Source organism: Stegostoma tigrinum, chromosome 32 (genome assembly GCF_030684315.1).
Source record: "Stegostoma tigrinum isolate sSteTig4 chromosome 32, sSteTig4.hap1, whole genome shotgun sequence".
Classification (NCBI taxonomy): domain Eukaryota; kingdom Metazoa; phylum Chordata; class Chondrichthyes; order Orectolobiformes; family Stegostomatidae; genus Stegostoma; species Stegostoma tigrinum.
The window spans coordinates 15,873,415-15,895,600 of NC_081385.1; the positions used below are offsets into that span (position 1 = coordinate 15,873,415).

At 40.2% G+C, this 22,186-nt stretch overlaps 1 protein-coding gene across 2 annotated transcripts in view; it reads left to right on the top strand.

Annotated features, from left to right (window-relative positions):
• snx19b (sorting nexin 19b) overlaps nucleotides 1–22,186 on the top strand; it is a 167,285-nt gene that overhangs the window by 6,039 nt on the left and 139,060 nt on the right. For both annotated transcript variants that reach the window (XM_059638914.1, XM_059638915.1), the window contains exons 2-7: nucleotides 942–1,080; nucleotides 2,108–2,208; nucleotides 2,969–3,085; nucleotides 3,495–3,625; nucleotides 3,938–4,031; nucleotides 20,105–20,291. In XM_059638914.1, coding sequence (XP_059494897.1) covers nucleotides 942–1,080; nucleotides 2,108–2,208; nucleotides 2,969–3,085; nucleotides 3,495–3,625; nucleotides 3,938–4,031; nucleotides 20,105–20,291 — 769 coding nt within the window. The remainder of the gene's footprint in view (nucleotides 1–941; nucleotides 1,081–2,107; nucleotides 2,209–2,968; nucleotides 3,086–3,494; nucleotides 3,626–3,937; nucleotides 4,032–20,104; nucleotides 20,292–22,186) is intronic.

Below are 22,186 nucleotides of genomic sequence, written 5' to 3' on the forward strand. Positions count from 1 at the left end.
GATGTGGAGACCATGGGCCTGAGTTCCCCTCATGTTCCTTAACTATTTAGAATATGAACCCTTGTTTTTCTTGTACCCTTATTACTACCTAAGGAGAGACAAGAAAAGTCTTATTCTTGTTTATGTCAGACAAAACAACTGGAACCCCTCAACGCGATCAAGTGAAGAAGTTTTAAAGTTCTAAGATATTAATTACCTGAGTAAAATTTTTAAACTGTACTTATGGCCTTAACTTAAATCAATATCAAATCACAAGAGAGAAATACCCACCAGTTAACTACTTATTCTCCTGTGACATCACACTTTGATTTTGTCAAAGTAATTCTACACCAGTCCGTCTGCTTCTGCAACTTCTCTGTCCTTACTGCTGTTTTAGACCTCACTGCTTATGCTGCAAATTTCACATGTTTCTGTCTCCAGTCCACCTGTTTCTTGGACCCCCTGCACTCTTACTGTTCTTTTTAACCTTGCTGCTGCCGCTCCAGAGTCCCCCAACAGGTCTGCTATCAGTTTGCCTGCTTCTACCTTGCCTCACTGCCACCTCTCAATGACACTGACTGCCCATTTCAGGGTTTTTTTGCTCTCCTGCTCCTCTTGAACTCTCCTCTTCAATTGTCAGGAGTTTATTGACTCCTTGTGCAATAAGCAGTGCATATTTGAGTTGGGAAGGGGGAAGGAGGTTACAACTGGGAATTGGGAGTGGGGAAAGAGATGACAACTGACAGGCTAGCAATGGGGAAGAGGCTGCACCCTGGAGTTGAGGAGTAGAACTTGGAGGAATGGGAGTGGGGAAGGCTAAACAGGACCGCAGGAATCTACATTAATATGTATCATGTGATGCTCAACAAGATCGTAGGCCCCATTAACGTACCAGTGTTAAAGTGAAACAGCGATAAATAGGGTAACTTTAATCGAGAACTTATTGTATATTCTTTCAACAGTATGAAACTGCATTGGACACGGAGAATCCTGGAACACTCCAGCAGGTGGCGTACCACACTGTTAATCGACGTTACAGTGAATTCTTGAATCTACAAACTAGACTGGAAGAAAAGGCAGAACTACGGAAGCTCCTCAAAAGTAAGAAGTAACAACCTTATAAATCCCAATCTTGAAATTTTATCATCACAATCCCCATAGAGTTGCTTCAAAGCTCGGAGCATAATAGGAGCTTGGAATGTGAGTGATACTGAGTTATGGGTCAAGGAAATGAACAAGTGCACAAATACACACACTGCACATATCTGACTTTCCAATTCTGCCCATTTTAAATCAAAAGATTCATGTAAGTGCCACTGTTTGGCAGTTTTTCTCATTCTCACTTTGAGGAAGGACTTTTTGTCAGCACTCTGAATTTATGAGGCCAGTATGTGGAATGCACTAAAGGTCTGTGGACAAACTACCATATTTTATCGTGCTTTAACTTTCTATCAGTCTTTTCTGAAAATGCTGTTTATCTTGAATTCCCCAAATTATTCATTAAGATACGCACTATGTGTTAATGACTGGTGATAATTTAATATTAAAAAACTGAACTTTATTAACAATAAAATATATGAACCAAAGTGTTACGGATGCTGGACATCTGAAATAAACAAAAATAGAACTGACCCGGATTTGAAACCTTAACTATGTTTTCTTTTCATGGATATTGCCAGACTCCCTAAGATTCCCTAGCAGTTTTATATTTGTTTGAACAAAATATATAATGTGCCGTTACCCACTTTATCATTTGAATGAACAAATTATCTTTATGACCTGTTGATTGGGTGAATCAATTAGGATGTACGTTTTTTTCTCATGAATCACTTTCCATATTTCCTCTGAAAGCGTTCTGAATTCTACGAATTTCATTTCAATGATATTTTAGTAGAATGTTAACAGAACATAGAGAAATTTTAATATTTGCCACATTTGAATCAATTATTTCCAAATTCCACTGAAACCTGAAAAATGAGTTTGCTTTGGGGGCTTTTTGTTTTTATCATGTGACACAAATTAATAATTCAAAAACGTCTTCAAAGTGCTCTGTGCAAAAATTAGCACAAATTTTAAAAATTGCTTCTTTTGTTTGATATTCTCTAAAATGCTTTCTGTTGGTTTTCAGATGTGAAAGGCCCAAAGAAGCTCTTTCCAGACCTGCCATTCGGAAACATGGACAGTGATAAAGTAGAAGCTCGGAAAAGTCTTCTGGAGACCTTTCTTAAAGTAAGAGAAAAATGATTGCATGAATGCAGCATTTCTTCCCCAATGGGTGATAGGTATCCAGCTTGAAACTAGTCAGTTTACCCCAGTCTGGCAGTACCTTATTCACCCAACTAAGCACCCTCTTGCATTTACCCAATGCATACATCGACTCCCCCATTATCGAAAGAAGGTCTGTATAGTTGCAGAGTCTTGTACTCAACATGTATCTAATTTTGGGGTCAGCACTGAGTACATTTGCGTTGATGTAGCATCATTAGGTACAGACCAATTTTTGACATCGTTTCCAAATGCAATCCAAGTCCACTCGTAAAAATACAGCTTTTGTTGCAGCTGGGATAGTAGTCTTCATTTCCCATATGGCCCATTTGTGGCTTTGGAAGGTAAGACTGTTAGTTTGTAGGGTAATATCGGCAATTTTTGTAATTGCCACATCTGCCATTTCAAGCTGTGTGAAAATTACCAATTTTTAATGCAATGTCTGTGTTGTCCTTGGAAATTTCCTGTATTGTTTTAATAAAAGTCATGGTTGACCTTCTTCTGTTACAACTGAAGTATGGATGAAATGATATTTCCCAAATTCTGTTCCTTTATGTCCATTTCTTTTGGCTGTCAATATGTTTACTTCTGTGAATGTACTGCTCTGGAGCTGTAGCGAATGAAAAATCAAATCTGCTATTCAGTTTGCTATTATTGTTTTGTTTTTGACCTTGCTTTTCATGTAGAACTGTTCAGATTATAATCTTTTAACTTCTTTGTGCAGCAACTTTGCGCCATTCCTGAAAGTGCATATTCTGAGGAAATGCAGGAGTTTCTGGCTCTAAATACTGATGCTAGAATTGCTTTTGTGAAGAAATCCTTTGTGTCCAGGATTGACAAGGTAAATTTGTAATTTCTGGAATAATTTTGCCCAAGTTTTTATTAATCAGTCTTTTATTTTAAAGAGCTGCTCTTTGCCCAGTGCTATACAACAATAGCTCCATATTTTCATTAAGTAAAAGCTGAGGAGATTCAGTTCTCGGGCTGAATGTGCCATTTCTGGGATACAGTTCAACTGTTTTGAATCTCGGATATGTGATTTGAACCATAATGGGTTAAAATTCTCAACAAGATTACTTCTTAGTTTTTTGCTTCAATATTTAGAAGGTCAGTCAAAGGAATTGATGATGCTTGGAGTAGGGTTATATCAAGTGTATTTTGCACAAAGAAGTTTATTCTGCTGAGCGGTTTAATGGGATTGATTGCAACATCTGCAAGGAAATTTATCTTATGGGTTTCATTTCCTGCAGATTGTTGTCAGTGCAATAGTGGACACATTGAAGACGGCATTCCCACGAATAGAACCCCAGAGCCCTACTGAAGATGTGGGAGAATGTGAGGTAGAAGGAAAATCTCAAGGGGATGGAAAGAAAGCAACCAAGTAGGTATCAATATTAACATCAATGTAAATTTGAAAAATCAGTAAATAAACCCTCCACATTGAGTGTTAGAGAGGTCAGCTTAGCGATACTATCAACTGCTTAGTCAGTGTTTAGATCATTGAAGTATGGGTTTATATCTTGAGAGGCAAAATAAATTAGAGTTAGTGCAGTACCTTTAGGAAATTTAACCTGGACTTTGTGGAATATTTTTGAATTGTTTTATGATCATGTTATCAATATAGTATTATGTACAACAAATACAGAAATTTATCCTTCGGCACTTTAAGTGTTGTCAACATTATTTTTTTCAGATCTCGTCTGAGGTTTACTTCCAGTAAAATTGCTCCAGTACTGAATGTTGGTGACATTCAAGAAAAAGTCACTTACTGCTATAATGAGAACAATGTAAGAATCAGTTTTCTCTGTTGACTAAAAGCATGCAAATTGTTTCATATCTTAAGGTGGCCATAAGCAGTTATAAATAATTTTAAAAGATCGAATCCTTTGAGCTTTGTGTTCTGCTTTGTGTTTGAAAGTTCACTGTGATTCCAAAGAAATATGAAAATTACATCATCTGTATTTTAAATTTCCATTGAAATTGAAATACCACTTACATGGGTGTTAAATGTTTCTGTAAAAAGGCCTGCTGCTTTTACATTGACAAAAGCATTTATATTTTGTTTTGATTTAATTTTTAATTTTTTTCTCTTTTAAAATGTCCAATGTTAGTTCAGTGAAATGCCCCTACTCCTTACTCTGCTCTAAGTAATGAAGCCAAGGGTATTGTATGCTTATTTAACGGATCTCTCTACCTGCCCTGTCACCTTTAATGACTTGCATATGTATACACCTGAGTCTACTTTCTGCACAGTTTAGAGTAACACCCTTTAGTTTACACTATCTTTCTGTGTTGTACACTATCTTTCTGTGTTTTGGCCATATGTCAGGTATAGACCTATACTATGAATTTGTCAATGCCTTGTTGAAATTCTACACTGTCCTTCTCCTAATTTACAATTCTTTAAAGTTTTGTACATCTACAGACTTGAAATTTGCAAGTTCAAATGTCAAACTATGAAGCTTGAAAGCCTAGCTTATGTAATTTCCTCTGGAAATGTTCTGGTGAATTTATCCTGAAATCGTTTCAAGGCTCTTGGTTTTTCCTTTTAATGTGTTGCATTCAGCATTCTGCACATTACTTCAAATGTGGTTAAAGTGGGGTTTTGTTTAGCTTTAGTAAAACTTGATCTCCTTTTATATTCCAATCTTCTCGTTACAAAGGCAATAAATTCCTTTAACATTTTTTATTTTTCTCATATCATATTTTATTAACTTGTGTGTAAGAACCCTGAAATCTTTACTTTCTCTAGCTTTCCATGAAATAAATACTATTTGGATCTATCCTTTACTGATCCAAAGTAGTAGAGATGACTTGTGTTGGAATCCATCTGGCACTCAACCATCTACTTAAAATTTCAATGCTCATTTTTCATTTTATGTTCCAGTCTACAGTCTCATGTTCCTGTCAAAATTCTAAAAACCTTAAAAACATTAAGGTAGATAAGTTTCCAGGGCCTGATGTAATCTATCCCAGAATACTAAGGGAGGCAAGGGAGCAGAATGCAAGGGCTTTGACTGAGATCTTTGTATTCTCTTCAGCCACAGGCAAGGCCTCAGAAGACTGGAGATTAGTCAATGTTATTTGTTTGTTTAAGAAGGGTAACAGAGATAATCCAGAAAATTATAGGCTGGTGAGCCTTATATTAGTGGTAGGGGAATTATTGGAGAAGCTGCTTAGGGACAGGGTTTATGCATTTGGAAAATAATTGATCTATTTGGGATAGTCAGCATGGCTTTGTGTGGGATGGTCTTGTCTCACAAGTTTGATTGAGTTTCTTGAGGAAGTGATGAAGATGATTGTGGATAAGGCAATAAATGTTGTCTCCATGGACTTTACTAAAGCATTTGACAAGATACCTCCTGGTAGGCTCATCCTGAAGATTAAAACACACAGGATCCGTGGTGACATGGAAAATTGGATACAAAATTGGCTTGGTCATAAAAGATGAGCAGTTGTGGGGGAGCATGGTGTATGACCAGTGGTGTTCTGCATGGATCAGTGCTGGGGGCTTGGTTGATTGCAACATGATTTGAATGAAAATGTAGATGGTCTGATTAGTAAGCTTGCGGATGACATGAAGTAGATACAGTTGTGGATAGTGAGGGAGATTGCCAAAGGAGACAGCAGGATATAAATCAGTTGGAAAGTTGAGCTGAGAAATGGAAGAAAATTAACCCAGACAGGTGTGAGTCAAAGTACTTTGGGAGGTCAAATGCAAAAGGAAATTATACATTAAATGGCAGAACCCTTACGTGCATTGATATACAGAGGATCATGGGATGTAAGTCGATAGCTATCAGAAAGTGGCAACACAAATGGATAAGGTGGTAAAGAATACATATGGCATACTTGCCTTCATTGTCTGGGGAATTGATTATAAAAATTGGCAAGTCATGTTGCAGCTGCAAATGACTCTAGTTAGGCCACATTTGGAGTATTGTGCGTGGTTGTGGTTACCACACTATTGGAAGGATGTGGAGACTTTGGAGAGTATGCAAAAGATGTTTACCAGAATATGAGAGATAACAAAGTTTGGAGCTGGATGAACACAGCAGGCCTAGACCCTCCTTACCAGAATATTACCTGGGCTAGAGTGTATTAGCAATATGGAGAGGTTGAACAAATGTGAATTGTTTTTGCTAGAGCATTGGAGGCCGAAGAGAAACTTGATAGTATATAAACATTATGAGAGTCATGGATAGGGTGAGTAGTTGGAATCTTATTCCTAAGATAGAAATCCCAAGATAGGCGCTGTAGGTTTAAATGAGAGAGGTAAAGTTTAAACGAGATGTGTGAGGCAAGGTTTTGACACAGATGATGGTGGTGCCTTCAGTACTGCCATTAGAGGTGGTAGAAGCAGATACAATAGCAATGTTTGAGGCATTTAAACAAACCCGGAGACAGGCAGGGAATAGAGGGATGTAGACCATATGCAGGCAAATAGGATTAGTTTAGAATGGCATCATGGTCGATACAGACATGGTAGGCCGAAGTGCCTGTTCCTGTGATGTACTGTTCTATCTCCTCATATTCCATTCTTCTTGAATACAAGCCTAATTTATGTAGTTTATCCTTTGTAGCCTTTGGAGTCTAACAATTTGTAATGTAGACAAATGTGTCAGTGAGTTTGTTCACAGTAAGGCCCCGTAAGTAGTCAATCGATGTTGTAAGTCGTCAGGAATGAATGTTGGCCAGGACACACGGATGATCGTAAATAATGCCATGGCATCTTTTAAGTAGTAAAAGTAGGAAGAACATCTAATCCAAAATATAGTAACATTGACAATTCTTCATTCCCTCACTGTTGCTTTGAATTGCCAACATAAGTTCTCATCCCTGGGATAGAGAGGAGGGATTTTGAATCTCTATTCCTTTTGGCCCAGAGGCAAGATACTGACAATGAGTCAAACTGACAACGAGAACATTAAGTGGAGGACTCTCAATGTCAAATTATATGTTTTTCTCGCTACATTCCGAAGTAATAACGTTATTTCTCAATCAAGAAGACTCAACTTAAATTGGCATTGCCCAACCCTTTGGAGATACAATATTTCAAGTCAGGAAAATGCCCCGATAGTACCGAGCCAGGGTAGTCTGTAGCTAACATCTTTAGTTAGTTTTTAGCTTCATTGACTCTCTTGACATTAATGTGTCTTGAATTACAAGATGGTGTTACGAAGAGACTTTATTTTCTATCTTTATATCAGTTGATACTTTACTTTTCTCCCTTTCACTTGAAAATCCCAGCACTTAGTAAACTGCAATGTCTCAAATCAAGTACATAAATTTGAACTAAATATAATTATGGAAATGTTAATTATGAAGTTACTAGAGAAAATGAAATAAAATGGTGCAACAAACCTATGCTAACCTGTTTCTGTCAAGACTGATTTACATAATGTTGTTGTGCTCTTGACATTGTCAGCATATTACCTTCATTATGTTAGGGGATCTCCGAAAATAGATCGCATCTAAATGCGGAAAGGCAACAAATGACTCATTAACCAAACTTTGAAAAGTTGCCAAAGTGTTTGGAGGACTGTTTATATAAAACTTATCTCTGTTACTTCTTGGCCTTCATACTTGGCAATCTGATGTAACGACATACTAAACATTGGTTTTTGGCGCGGATATTTATTGGAGCATTTCAGTTTAATTGGTAAGGGATAAGATGAACAATCACATAGTACTTGATACTTATAAGTTGAAGCATTACTTTTAAAGAAATCTTGATGAAACACATGAAAAACAGACAAAATAGTGAAACAATTTTTTTTGCTTTGTTCTGTTGATCTATTCTAATCTCTTTATTTCATTTCTCTGATTTTTTTTCACTTTTCTACATCCTCTGTTCATTTGCTGTCTGCCTCTCTGTGTTTGATAAACACAAATGTGCAAATATATGTCATTGGTAAATCTCTCAATTGGTATAGATTCACTTTCAGGGCTCAGCATGAGCATCAAAGTTGAATTAGAGGAAATAGGGAGTGTATAAAACCCCAGAGTTGGAAGAAAGTACATAATCTAAGAGTGTTGTATGGTCCATGAGATATTACAGAACTAGAGATGTGCAGTGCCATAAACTAATTTTAACTGGAAGATGAGATTTGGGAGATGAGGAGCAGATGTAGTTCTGTGAGGAAAAAAAACCTAATTAACGACTGGCTTTTGGTGCTAGTTAGGATATGGGCAGCAGAGTTTTGTATTAGGCTAGGTCAAGCCAGTGCAGGTTGAGGTTGGGATGCCAGCCAGCAGAGCATTGGGATGGTTGAACCTTGAACTGACTATAAATTGGAAGAAAGCTTTTGCAGCAACTGAAGTGGACTGGGCAAATTATGGAGGTGAAAGAGGGGAGCTTTGCAACAATGAAGATATGAGGTTAGAAATTCAGCCACTGGTCATGAAGATGCCAACATTGCCAACAGTTTTCCCCCGTCTGACACAGTGGCCAGAATCAGGATGAGTACATGGCCAAGTGTTTAGTTTCAGTACAGGGCAAGTTAAGAAACCATTGCAAATTATTCTATGGCTATTACTTATTACAGAAAAGAGGAATCATGCTGGAGGGAAAAGGGAAGTGGAAGATGGCTTTTGGAGGAGACAGGTATGATGGATCATATTTAGAATTGTTTCTAACAAAGAAAGAAGCCATTTGGCCTTCGTGTCTGTGCAAGCTGTGAAAGAACAACTCAGTCCCGTTATTCTGATGTTTTCCTATCGTCCTGCAAGGGTTTATCTTTAGATAAATATCAAATTCCATTTAAAAGCCAGAATTTATCAGGCCAGAAACCTGCTTGAAGCAATTTCACACATGAAGTTTTGGGAATGATCCATACACGTTTGTCAGGTAAAAGGTTGTTCATGGCCTTTGGAGATGAAAGGCTTCCAGCAATATGGGCATTGAATGTCCATTCTTTTTTAAGAGAGGTAGTGATGGCAGTTTTGAACGGGAGGACAGTATTTGCGTCTGGGAGCCATTTAGCTAGCATGTGAGTGGATGGATAGGTTTTTGATTGTCAAGGGTTTCAAGGGTCACGGGGGAAAGCGGGAGCATGGATTTAAGAAGCGTATCAACCATGATTGAATGGTGGAGTAGATTTGATGGGCTGAGTGGCCTGCTTTCTGCTTCTATGTCTTATGGCCTTGTGAAAGGAAATTGAATAACCAGTTTAGTAAGGTCAAGAGATGGAAAGAAACTAGAAAGAGCTTGGTTCAGAGCCGCATTGGAGGAACTATGAGGAAAGTTTTTGTTTTGTTATCTTTCGTAAAGGGGATGTTGTGGTGAGACACCAAAGACTACTAATAAAATGGTAAACTGTCCTTCCTTATCCTTCATTGTTTGACTGTAGTCTTTGAATATAGTCGACTATGCCAATTTTTTCAAGTGACTCTCCTCAGTCATATAACTGGATGAAAGCACGCTCAATTGATCGCTTCCTTCTTCATGAAGTGTCGTGGCTTCCCCTCTTCCCACTTGTGCACTGTGACCGGCAACCTCCTATTTCTCATTTTCATGCTGTTTTTTTGACACACCGTCTAAAATTACCTTGAGTTGCGTATTACCAAGCTCTACCTCACTGTATCTTGCTCAATTATTCCGCTGTACCTACTTTGTTACCTTAGTTGTCATACAGCCAGAACCGGGTGAGGAGAATTTTCTTCCAACTCAATATTGTGAAAAAGGAAGCCACTGTTTTTGACCTGGCTATGAACACCTTTCCCTAGCCACCGAGTTCTTTGTTCTCAGTGGCAAGTGTTTGAGACTGAGTCTGGTTGCAACCCTGGTGTGATGTATTTGTTCTTGAGTTGAGCTTCTCACTCCGTATCTGCTCTGTCTTCAAAATTTTCAACATCTATTTCTGTAACATTCAGACTGCATTTCTGAATCAGTTCATTTACTGCTGAAATTCTCCTCAATTCCTGTGTTGTCTGTAGACTTGATTATTCCAGTGTTATTTTGGTCAACCTCCTATCTTCTACCCTCATAAATCTGAATTCATCCAAAACTCTGTGGCCATATCATAACTTGCACTGTCCCCTTTGCTTATCATCCTACAGCTCTTAATCTAGTTAAGCAATTCCTCAATTTTAAAATTCTCTCTTGCCAGGTTGGAGGAATTGCAGTCCCCTAACAGTAAACCTGGCAGTTTAGTTCCTGTGGTTTCCTAACTGGGAAGCTAGCCACTTTTCAGCTGAGGAGACAAGTAATCAGGGAGGTGGAAAAGCTCAGAACAGTTCTAAAGAACGGTCACTGCATTGAAATGTTGACTCAGCTTTCTCTCCACAGATGCTGCCAGACCGGCTGAGTTTCTCTGATTTCTGTTAATGTTCCATTAATTTCGCTTCTTGCTATCACATACTTTGGTTCTGTCTTCTCGAAAGATGACACAAATCAGACACAGAAAATGTTGGAGAATGCAAGATTTAGTGAGAGGGAAGAATTGAGGGAGATCAATATTAGTAGAGAAATGGCGCTGGGAAAATTGATAGGATTGAAGGTGGATCAATCCCCAGGGCCTGATAATCTACATCCCAGAGTATTTAAGGAATTGAGTCTAGAAAGGTTTCTATGTTTCTCCAAGTGGGGGATAATTATACCCTGGATGTGTTTTGCACTACAGGATGATCAATGACTGTGAAGTAGTTTTGGCAAAGGAGAATAGCATTTCATGTGGTCCAGATAATTTGTAAATCAGTTGTGGCAACTTATGTTCAAGAAGATAAATCTCCAAGGCTGGATGGTATGAATTTAAGGCTGTTGAGTTCGGCAAGGAAGAAAATAGCAGCGGTTCTGACAATAACTTTAAATGTCTCTTGTTGCCGGTGGAGAGGACTGGAAGATGCCTGCATGGTACTGTTTTTCAAGACTGGAACGAGGGATAAACCAGGAAACTACTGTTCAGTAAATCTAACATTAGTGGTGGGGATTCTAATGGAAGCAATTCTGAGGGACAAAATTAATCTGCTGTTGGAGAAACGGGATTATTCAAGAACAGTTAGCATAGTTTGTTAAAGGGTGGACATGAGTGACCGCCTTATTGGAGAGACAGCCAGGTGTATAGATGAGGGTGTTACATTTGATGTTGTCTACTTGGATTTCAGCAAGGTTTTTGATTGGGCTTTGTATGGGAGCAACAGTAGGATCCCACAGGATCCAAGGAAATTTGGCTAATTGGATCCAGAATTGGCTGAATGGTATGAAGCGAAGCGTGATGGCCAAGGTGTGTTTTCGAGACATGAACACTGTCTCCATTGGGGTTCTCCAGAGATCAGTGTTAGGTCCTTTGCTGTTTGTGTTACATATAAATGATTTAGAGGGGCATAGTAAGGGAGATTAGTACGTTTGTGGATGACATTAAAATTTGGTAGGGTGATAAATAATGAGAAGATAGCCTTAAATTGAGGGACAATATAGATGGTCAGATGAAATGATCAATACTAAATAGAATTCAAAGTGTTAGTTGATTTCCTTAGACAGGACAAATAAGGCAAGGGAATACATAATAAACGTTAGGATTCTGGGAAGCACCAAGGATCAGAAGGATCTTGATCTGCAAGTACTCCAGTCTATTAAGGTAATGGGACAGTTAGATAGATAGTGTTAAAGAAGGCATATGGGATACATGCCTTTATTAGTTGAGGTGTAGAATTTAAGAGGCAGGGCTTATGCTGGAACTGTATAAAATGTTGGTTAGGCCTCGGCTAGAGAATAGTGTGCAGTTCTGGAATCCGCATTATAGGATGGATGTGATTACATTGGAGTGGGTGCAGAGGAGATTTACCAAGATATTGCCTGGGCTGAGGAGAGATTGATAGAGTGAAATTATTGCCTTTAAAGCCGAGGATACAGAGGAGAGACATGACTCACACATATAAAATTTTGAGAGGCAGAGAAATGAAAGTACTTTTTTCTTGCTAAAGGGATTAATGATGGGGAACGTAAATTTTAGGTAAGGCAGAAGGCTTCAAGGGAAAGTGAGGAAAAGCTTTTTCACCCAGAGGGTAGTGTGAATCTGGAACTCACTGTAGAGGCAGGAACCCCTCATAACTTTTAATAAGTATTTGGTTGTATGCTTATGATGTCATGGCATACATTGGTCAGGTGCTAGAAAATTAGAACAGTTAGGTGCTTATTTTTGACAGGTGCAGATGCAATCAGATTGAAGAACTTCTGACTCTAAGTTTGCTTTCTTTAGCCTAGGTGGTGCTCAGACCAGGAGAATCACCAGAATGGGGAAAAAAAAACCATTCTAGTAGGGATAAGGGAATCAGACACAAAAGCATGGGCTTGCAGAGCAGAGGAACAGCTGCCAGAAGTATCATGGCAAATGAAGGGCTGAAGACACAGGAATTTGAGTTATAAAGTACTGTTATTTAGGAAAGTGCTTTTCCCAGGAACAGATGTACAAAGAAGTTGAGTTTGAAGTGAGTGGGGAGTGTGAAGTTAGGAATATAAGGAACTAAGAAGGGATTATCAAAGCTTTCAAAAGTTAATAATGTTTAGACCTTTTATTTGCCAGTAGTCTTTAAACTGCAGTTGTTCTGTATGTGGAAGGTGAGTCATCATAAACCACGAGACAGAAGAGATAGGAAACTAGAGAAATTTGCAGTGTCTATACCTTTATTAAAGGTAATCTGGCAAACCAATATTTCTTGTGAATTTTTAACCAGTTCTGTATATCCCTTTTTTTCATGGATACAGTCTTCAATGTGTGTCCAGTTAAAGATCTGAAAAAAAAACAAAAAGTCATTGGTTGATGTTCTGGAAATGCGTTGTGCTGTCAGATATTGAACATGAGATATGAGATTCAAGTACAAGTTTGTACCTTTTTTTCCTTTGTGGGAAAGCTCTAATCTTAAACCCTCAAGGAAGTACCATCCTGCTTTACAGGAACAGGGAAGGAAAAATTTGGAGTTGAGGCGATCTGCATTCTTCTACTGCCTCTTCCCACAGTCAGCAACAAAGTTATATTGACAGTGGCCTGGAAGAGGTGTGTGGTGTTTATCAATGAACGATATATATGGGAAATTTAACTGAGTGTGAGCTGTTATGAGTTAATTTTGTTTAAGTAAGTTTTTAGCTAATCATGGTTGCAAAACATAGACTGTAAATTATATTACAGAATTTCCAGAAATCATTTTATAGGTCTGGAATTTGAGTACTTGGAAAAAAGTTGTATTGCAAAGTGCTTTTCAATGCAGTACCAAAGTGCAATGAATGTAAACAGCTCTTCAGAACTATCATTGTACGTAACGCAATAATATTCTACTTAATTATCTATTCAAGGTTATTAGTAATTCAGGTGTACATTTTTATATTCATTAAGAAACAGCTGCTTTGATTTTACTAGATTTTGCTGTGTGCACAGGTTGGTTTATGAGTGTCTGAGATGCTTGAAGAGAAATACAGATTTGGTCACAATTCAGGCTTAGTCCATAGATCATGAAGTTGTACAGTACTTTGTAAATAAAAAGATATTGAGCCATTTTGAAAAGTGAATTTGAAGTTTGAATATGTAATATTTCTAAAGAAACAAATACTAAGTTATATTTTTCAGCTTTGGCAGTGCTGTTTTGATTAACAATCCAAGTTGTTCCATGGATGGACAGAGTGGATGACAGGTGATGGTTGAGTTTGGATGGTTTGTTCTAACTGTGTTCCAATTAAAGTGGTTGTTTTCATTGCATGTGTTATGAAATAATAGATTTTCATGAGTTGGTTTATTTTGCAAAATATGGTTTGGTTTGTATTCAGAATAAATGAAGTTTTAGTTGCGAACTGGAAAAACGATCCTGGTGTTAATTACTTACCTTGGTGATTCTATTAGTACAATATTTTATCCAGAAACAACTCACTGGAGATTGCACATGTCAATCACATTGATCCTTTAACGACACAATGTACTGGTAGAGTTTATTTGTTTAGTGTGAGGGATTATCATCTAGAATATTCAGGTTGGTTCTTAGTTAAACCAACAGATCGTTCATTAAGTATTGGCAAAGAAGGTTCAATGTCTGAGCAGAACAAACATGTCTCCAGTTCAGTGCTGCTGTCAAGTCCTGCTTGCAGATAAGAGTGGGTTCACATCTTCCAAATGGTACAAAAATCATCACACAACTTAGTCAGCAATGAAGGGATAGTGCTGGACACTGGCCTCAATCATATTATCCATAAATGGTTGGTGGGCTCCTGCGGATAGATTTTTTTTTCCCCCTACATCATATTTAATTCAGCATCTCCTTTGTGACATCCAGTAACAAGACAAGCAGTGGGTAGGCTGAATAACCATTCTGATCAAAAAATGCCTTGCAGCAGTAGGGAGTAAAATTCAAGAAATGTCCTCCTGAGGTGATGAGACTCCACAGTTGTACAATGGTTTTTAACGACTAGAGAGATTGTTTCACATTAATTATGACTTAGCATGCCATTAAAATTCAGTTACTCTCAGTTGGACAGGGCCGCTTTTTTTCATTTTTTGAGAATAATTCACACATAGCTGAAGTTAACATCAAAAAGTTATTTGTAATGGCTATGTCTGCAAAGCTTGCAACGGTGTACCTTGTGGGATGTCACTGACAGCAGGACCATCTGTATTTCTGTATTTAACTCTATTTGTCTGAATGTCTGAAATTCCTGCCAATTTTACACCGTACTAACAATGCTGACAACCTCATCATTAGTACTACTGCATGTTCTGGGCCGTTATTACATATGCCAAAATCAATACTCGCTGAACTCACCAGTGATATAAAACAGATTGCTTTCATAATCAAATAAATTATGACTGGAAAATTAACTTCTCGAAAGCCAGTAGTTTTGATCATGATAGCAGTACGATGAGGCAACTCAGAAAACATATACAAAATTCGATTAACCTTTTCGTGAATTGATGACATAAAATATGTTCTGAATGATGTTCAATAATAAATCGGCCGTGTAGGTTTGTGAACCACCAGCTTTTATTCTACAATAAGAAAGATTTGCTAATCTCTGTACAGAATCCATTAGTGACGCCCACTGTGTTTCTTGTTTTTCATAATGCTTGTATCAGAGACATAAATAGAAATGAATTCTGTAGTTTAAATTCTGTAGTTCTGTAGATTTTGATTTTGCTTTATGATGGAAAGAAGTGCTCAGTGAAACAACCATGCAACCCATGCTACTGTCAAGCAAATTAGCCTGGCAGCGTCACCACTAAATTTAATCTAATATGAACAGTGGTTCAGTGTTTAGTACTGCTCCCTCACAGCGCCAGAGACCTGGTTTGATTCTACCCTTGGGTGACTCTGTGTGGAGTTTGCATGTTCTCCCTGTGTCTCTAAGTCTTTCCTGCAGTTGCTCCTGTTTCCTTCCACTGTCCAGAGATAGAACATAGAACATAGAACATAGAACAGTACAGCACAGAAACAGGCCCTTCAGCCCACAATGTTGTGCCGAACATTGATCCTCATGTATGCACCCTCAAATTTCTGTGACCATATACATGTCCAGCAGTCTCTTAAATGACCCCAATGACCTTGCTTCCACAACTGCTGCTGGCAACGCATTCCATGCTCTCACAACTCTCTGCGTAAAGAACCTGCCTCTGACATCCCCTCTATACTTTCCACCAACCAGCTTAAAACTATGACCCCTCGTGCTAGCCATTTCTGCCCTGGGAAATAGTCTCTGGCTATCAACTCTATCTATGCCTCTCATTATCTTGTATACCTCAATTAGGTCCCCTCTCCTCCTCCTTTTCTCCAATGAAAAGAGACCGAGCTCAGTCAACCTCTCTTCATAAGATAAGCCCTCCAGTCCAGGCAGCATCCTGGTAAACCTCCTCTGAACCCTCTCCAAAGCATCCACATCTTTCCTATAATAGGGCGGCCAGAACTGGACGCAGTATTCCAAGTGCGGTCTAACCAAAGTTTTATAGAGCTGCAACAAGATCTCACGACTCTTAAACTCAATCCCCCTGTTAATGAAAGCCAAAACACCATATGCTTTCTTAACAACCCTGTCCACTTGGGTGGCCATTTTAAGGGATCTATGTATCTGCACACCAAGATCCCTCTGTTCTTCCACACTGCTAAGAATCCTATCCTTAATTCTGTACTCAGCTTTCAAATTCGACCTTCCAAAATGCATCACCTCGCATTTATCCAGGTTGAACTCCATCTGCCACCTCTCAGCCCATCTCTGCATCCTGTCAATGTCCCGCTGCAGCCTACAACAGCCCTCTACACTGTCAACGACACCTCCGACCTTTGTGTCGTCTGCAAACTTGCTGACCCATCCTTCAATTCCCTCGTCCAAGTCATTAATAAAAATTACAAACAGTAGAGGCCCAAGGACAGAGCCCTGTGGAACTCCACTCACCACTGACTTCCAGGCAGAATATTTTCCTTCTACTACCACTCGCTGTCTTCTGTTGGCCAGCCAATTCTGTATCCAAGCAGCTAAGTTCCCCTGTATCCCATTCCTCCTGACCTTCTGAATGAGCCTACCATGGGGAACCTTATCAAATGCCTTACTGAAGTCCATATACACCACATCCACAGCTCGACCCTCATCAACCTTTCTAGTCACGTCCTCAAAAAACTCGATAAGGTTTGTAAGGCATGACCTACCCCTCACAAAGCCGTGTTGACTGTATTTGATCAAGCCATGCTCTTCCAGATGGTCATAAATCTTATCCCTCAGAATCCTTTCTAACACCTTGCAGACGACAGACGTGAGACTTACCGGTCTATAATTGCCGGGGATTTCCCTATTTCCTTTCTTGAAGAGAGGAATTACATTTGCCTCTCTCGAGTCCTCAGGTACGACTCCAGTGGAGAGCGAGGATGCAAAGATCTTCGCAAGTGGCGAAGCAATTGCATTTCTCGCTTCCCAAAGCAGCCGAGGACAAATCTGATCCGGGCCTGGCGACTTGTCAATCTTAATGTTTGACAAAATTTTCAGCACATCGGCTTCGTCTATCTCTATCCATTCCAGCATGCACACCTGCTCTTCAAAGGTTTCATTCACTACAAAGTTGGTTTCTTTCGTAAAGACAGAAGCAAAAAACTCATTTAGGGCTTCCCCTACCTCCTCAGGCTCCACACACAAGTTCCCTATGCTATCCCTGATCGGCCCTACTCTTTCTTTGACCATTCTCTTATTCCTCACGTAAGTGTAAAATGCCTTTGTGTTTTCCCGGATTCCTTCTGCCAAGCCTTTCTCGTGCCCCCTCCTGGCTCTCCTCAGACCATTTTTGAGCTCCTTCCTTGCCTGCATGTAATCCTCTCTAGCTGAACTTGACCCTAGCTTCCTCCACCTTATGTAAGCTACCTTCTTCCTTTTCACTAGAAGCTCCACCGCAGGTTAGTTGGGTTTGGCCATGCTAAATTGTCCATAGTATACATGAATGTGCAGGCCAGGTAGATTAGCTATGGGAAATGCAGGGTTACATGTATAGGGTAGGGGGTGGGTTTGTGTGGGATGCTTTTTGGAAAGGTTAGTGTGGACCCATTGTCAAATGGCCTGCTTCCACACTGTAGGGATTCTATGAAACAAATACTATATCCAGGCCAGGCTGGGTGTCTTGCAGGTTCACTGTGGGTTTAAGGGCTTCAGTGTGATCTAATTTGATAGTTTTCTTGCTCTCTGCATGAGGCCTCCATTCTGCTTGATTTGCTGATGGAACTGCTTCACAAGGTTAACATATTAATACAGATCCTTTGCTCCAACTTTTGAGAGAACATGTCAACTACCATGCATGAGGAAATAGAATTGTTGTTGCAGGAATTTTGATATAAGGCCACAGAAAATGTAAATCAATTAATAAAGAAAATATAGAGTGTAGAGTTATTGAGCAAAATGCCCAAATTTACTCCTACATTGTGCTCAGATCTGATTACTTAAGCAGATCTTGAGATTGACTAGTCTTCCACTGTGGATCTTCCATAAACCTAAGGTGATCTAAAACTCTGCTGCCTCTATTCCAACACACCAATTTTGTTCATCCATAACTCTGTCCTTGCTGACTTGCTTTGATTCCCAGTCTAGCAATGCCTCACTTTTTAAAATATCTTCATCCTTGTTTTCAAGCTTTCACAGCAGGGCACAGTGGGAGGCCAGTTAACTAAGCGTTTCGTCTCTTTTTTGAACATGTGCCAACTTTAAGGTTAAGATGATGTTGCTTGAGCGGAATAACATTTCCTGTATCTATATCTTGTGTAATTAAATTTGCAATTAGGGGCTGCACTGTGGCACAGTGGCTAGCTCTGCTGCCTCACAACGTCAGGGACCCGGTTCAGTTCCACCCCCAGAGGATTGTCTGTGTGGAGTTTGCACGTTCTCCCTCTGTTAGCGAGGGTTTTCTCTGGGTACTCTGGTTTCCTCCCACAGTCCAAAGATGTGCAGACTAGGTGGATTGGCCATGCTAAACTGCCTGTAATGTTCAGGGATGCGTGGAATAGGTGGGATATAGGGGGGTGGGTGCTCTGAGGGTCGGTGTGGACTTGTTGGGCCGAAGGACCTATTTCTGCACTGTAGAGCTTCTATTATCTATGATTAACTATGGGGATTTGTGTGGTATGTGCAGTCGTAATCAGATTTGGGAACATTTGCCTGAAAATTTTGCACTGTATGTTTCCTTTATATTCTGGTTTACTAACATTATCTATTGCCTTATACAATTTAAAACAAAATACTTAAAACCCTTCATGCCTTTCCATTCCCCATAACAACATGATCCTCAGTGCTTCACTTATTCTAGTCGCTTGTGCATGTCCAATTTTTATTGTTCCACCACTAGCAGTTGTCAAAGCCAGTAGCTCTGGAATTTCTCTTCCTAAACCTTCCTGACTCTCCACATCTCTTCATTTCTCCAGATTGTTCTGTAAAACCTACCACCTTGGTCAAGCTTTTAGTTGTTTCTCATTAATGCCTCCTCATGTGGTGTGGTATCAAGTGCCTTGGAATGATTAACTATGTTGAAACATGTTTTGAGAAGACAGAATTCTTATCACTACAATTGATGATCTCAATCTTTAGTAATAAAGATTGCCATCACACCTATTGAATGCAAATTTACATATACAAATTTCCCCTTTTGGAAACTTGTACTGTATTGTCAGAGGCGCTGTGTCTAGGATATAATCATTTTCCTGTTCAGTTAATTTTTGATTCGGTTGCCCTGTACTTAATTTACCTGTCTCTGTACTTTATTGTCTGCTATTTATATCTAGCTACAGTCTTGATAAATTTATTGACCTAGTTTCCACAGTCTTTTAATTGAGAGTGTTCTAGGTTTATGCTCCTCTTTGTGGTAAAAGTGATTTCTAATTTCACAGCTTAAAGGTCCTTCTAAAATGTTAATCCTCCTTTTGTCTCTCACCTAGAAATATGTATGTGGTATTTTGAGAAATACAAAGTAGCTCATTTTAACTTGTTTTTCAGAATCAAAAATTATCTTATTTTTCTAGTACATTGGTTCTCCATTTCAAAAGGGAATGTTGAACAAAGGAAATTCATCAGATGTGGAGTCATATCCAAGGCTGCTTGTTTGGCAGTATATTGCATTTCTTAAATGTTTAATTAAGAATCCTGCAAGAGCAATGCATTAAATTAGTAAATAACTTGCATTAATGTTGCACCTTATCATTTCCTCAGTAAATGTCATAGTGCCTTGAATTCAGTGAATTAATTTATGATATGGAATTGCTCTCGTATTATAAAACAGTGTCCTGTTAAGTTGTTAGCATTCTTGCCAACATTATGAAATTTCCAAATGCAAATTTGATATTTTATGCTAATTTTTGATCAGGCTTTGTTGTGATTATGTCAGAATTTGCTGTTGTTAGTATGCCACTGTTTTGTTTCATTTAGTTACCAGATGGCCTCAGCATAACTAGCATGAAGGATTTCATCTTAGAAAAAGAGAAACTGCTAAAAAAAACACAAATTAATTTGAGAGTGAAAGAGTCCAAAGGAGTTGCGGCCGTTGCAAATGATTATGCAGTCAAGAAACCGCAGGGCAATGCACCTTCCTCTTCTCATCAAGATTTGAATTCAGGTATGTAAGTGACTCAATGCTCGTTGTGATCAGAGATAATGGGAACTGCAGATGCTGGAGAATCCAAGATAACAAAGTGTGGGGCTGGATGAACACAGCAGGCCAAGCAGCATCTTAGGAGCACAAAAGCTGACGTTTTGGGCCTAGGGTGAAACGTTAGCTTTTGTGCTCCTAAGATGCTGCTTGGCCTGCTGTGTTCATCCAGCCCCACACTTTGTTATCCAGAATGCTAGTTGATTTGTATTACATGGAAGCTACTTTGAAATAAAGAATATGTATTTGTGATTACTTGGAGGACATACGAACATATGGAAAAGGAACAGAAATAAACAAGGCAACCCCATGAACCTGAGATAATGGGAACTGCAGATGCTGGAGATTCCAAGATAATAAAATGTGAGGCTGGATGAACACAGCAGGCCAAGCAGCATCTCAGGAGCACAAAAGCTGACGTTTCGGGCCTAGACCCTTCATCAGAGAGGGGGATGGGGGGAGGGAACTGGAATAAATAGGGAGAGAGGGGGAGGCGGACCGAAGATGGAGAGTAAAGAAGATAGGTGGAGAGGGTGTAGGTGGGGAGGTAGGGAGGGGATAGGTCAGTCCAGGGAAGACGGACAGGTCAAGGAGGTGGGATGAGGTTAGTAGGTAGCGGGGGGTGCGGCTTGGGGTGGGAGGAAGGGATGGGTGAGAGGAAGAACCGGTTAGGGAGGCAGAGACAGATTGGACTGGTTTTGGGATGCAGTGGGTGGGGGGGAAGAGCTGGGCTGGTTGTGTGGTGCAGTGGGGGGAGGGGATGAACTGGGCTGGTTTAGGGATGCAGTAGGGGAAGGGGAGATTTTGAAACTGGTGAAGTCCACATTGATACCATATGGCTGCAGGGTTCCCAGGCGGAATATGAGTTGCTGTTCCTGCAACCTTCGGGTGGCATCATTGTGGCAGTGCAGGAGGCCCATGATGGACATGTCATCAAGAGAATGGGAGGGGGAGTGGAAATGGTTTGCGACTGGGAGGTGCAGTTGTTTGTTGCGAACTGAGCGGAGGTGTTCTGCAAAGCGGTCCCCAAGCCTCCGCTTGGTTTCCCCAATGTAGAGGAAGCCGCACCGGGTACAGTGGATGCAGTATACCACATTGGCAGATGTGCAGGTGAACCTCTGCTTAATGTGGAATGTCATCTTGGGGCCTGGGATGGGGGTGAGGGAGGAGGTGTGGGGACAAGTGTAGCATTTCCTGCGGTTGCAGGGGAAGGTGCCGGGTGTGGTGGGGTTGGAGGGCAGTGTGGAGCGAACAAGGGAGTCACGGAGAGAGTGGTCTCTCCGGAAAGCAGACAGGGGAGGGGATGGAAAAATGTCTTGGGTGGTGGGGTCGGATTGTAAATGGCGGAAGTATCGGAGGATAATGCGTTGTATCCGGAGGTTGGTAGGGTGGTGTGTGAGAACGAGGGGGATCCTCTTGGGGCGGTTGTGGCGGGGGCGGGGTGTGAGGGATGTGTTGCGGGAAATGCGGGAGACGCGGTCAAGGGCGTTCTCAATCACCGTGGGGGGAAAGTTGCGGTCCTTAAAGAACTTGGACATCTGGGATGTGCGGGAGTGGAATGTCTTATCGTGGGAGCAGATGCGGCGGAGGCGGAGGAATTGGGAATAGGGGATGGAATTTTTGCAGGAGGGTGGGTGGGAGGAGGTGTATTCTAGGTAGCTGTGGGAGTCGGTGGGCTTGAAATGGACATCAGTTACAAGCTGGTTGCCTGAGATGGAGACTGAGAGGTCCAGGAAGGTGAGGGATGTGCTGGAGATGGCCCAGGTGAACTGAAGGTTGGGGTGGAAGGTGTTGGTGAAGTGGATGAACTGTTCGAGCTCCTCTGGGGAGCAAGAGGCGGCGCCGATACAGTCATCAATGTA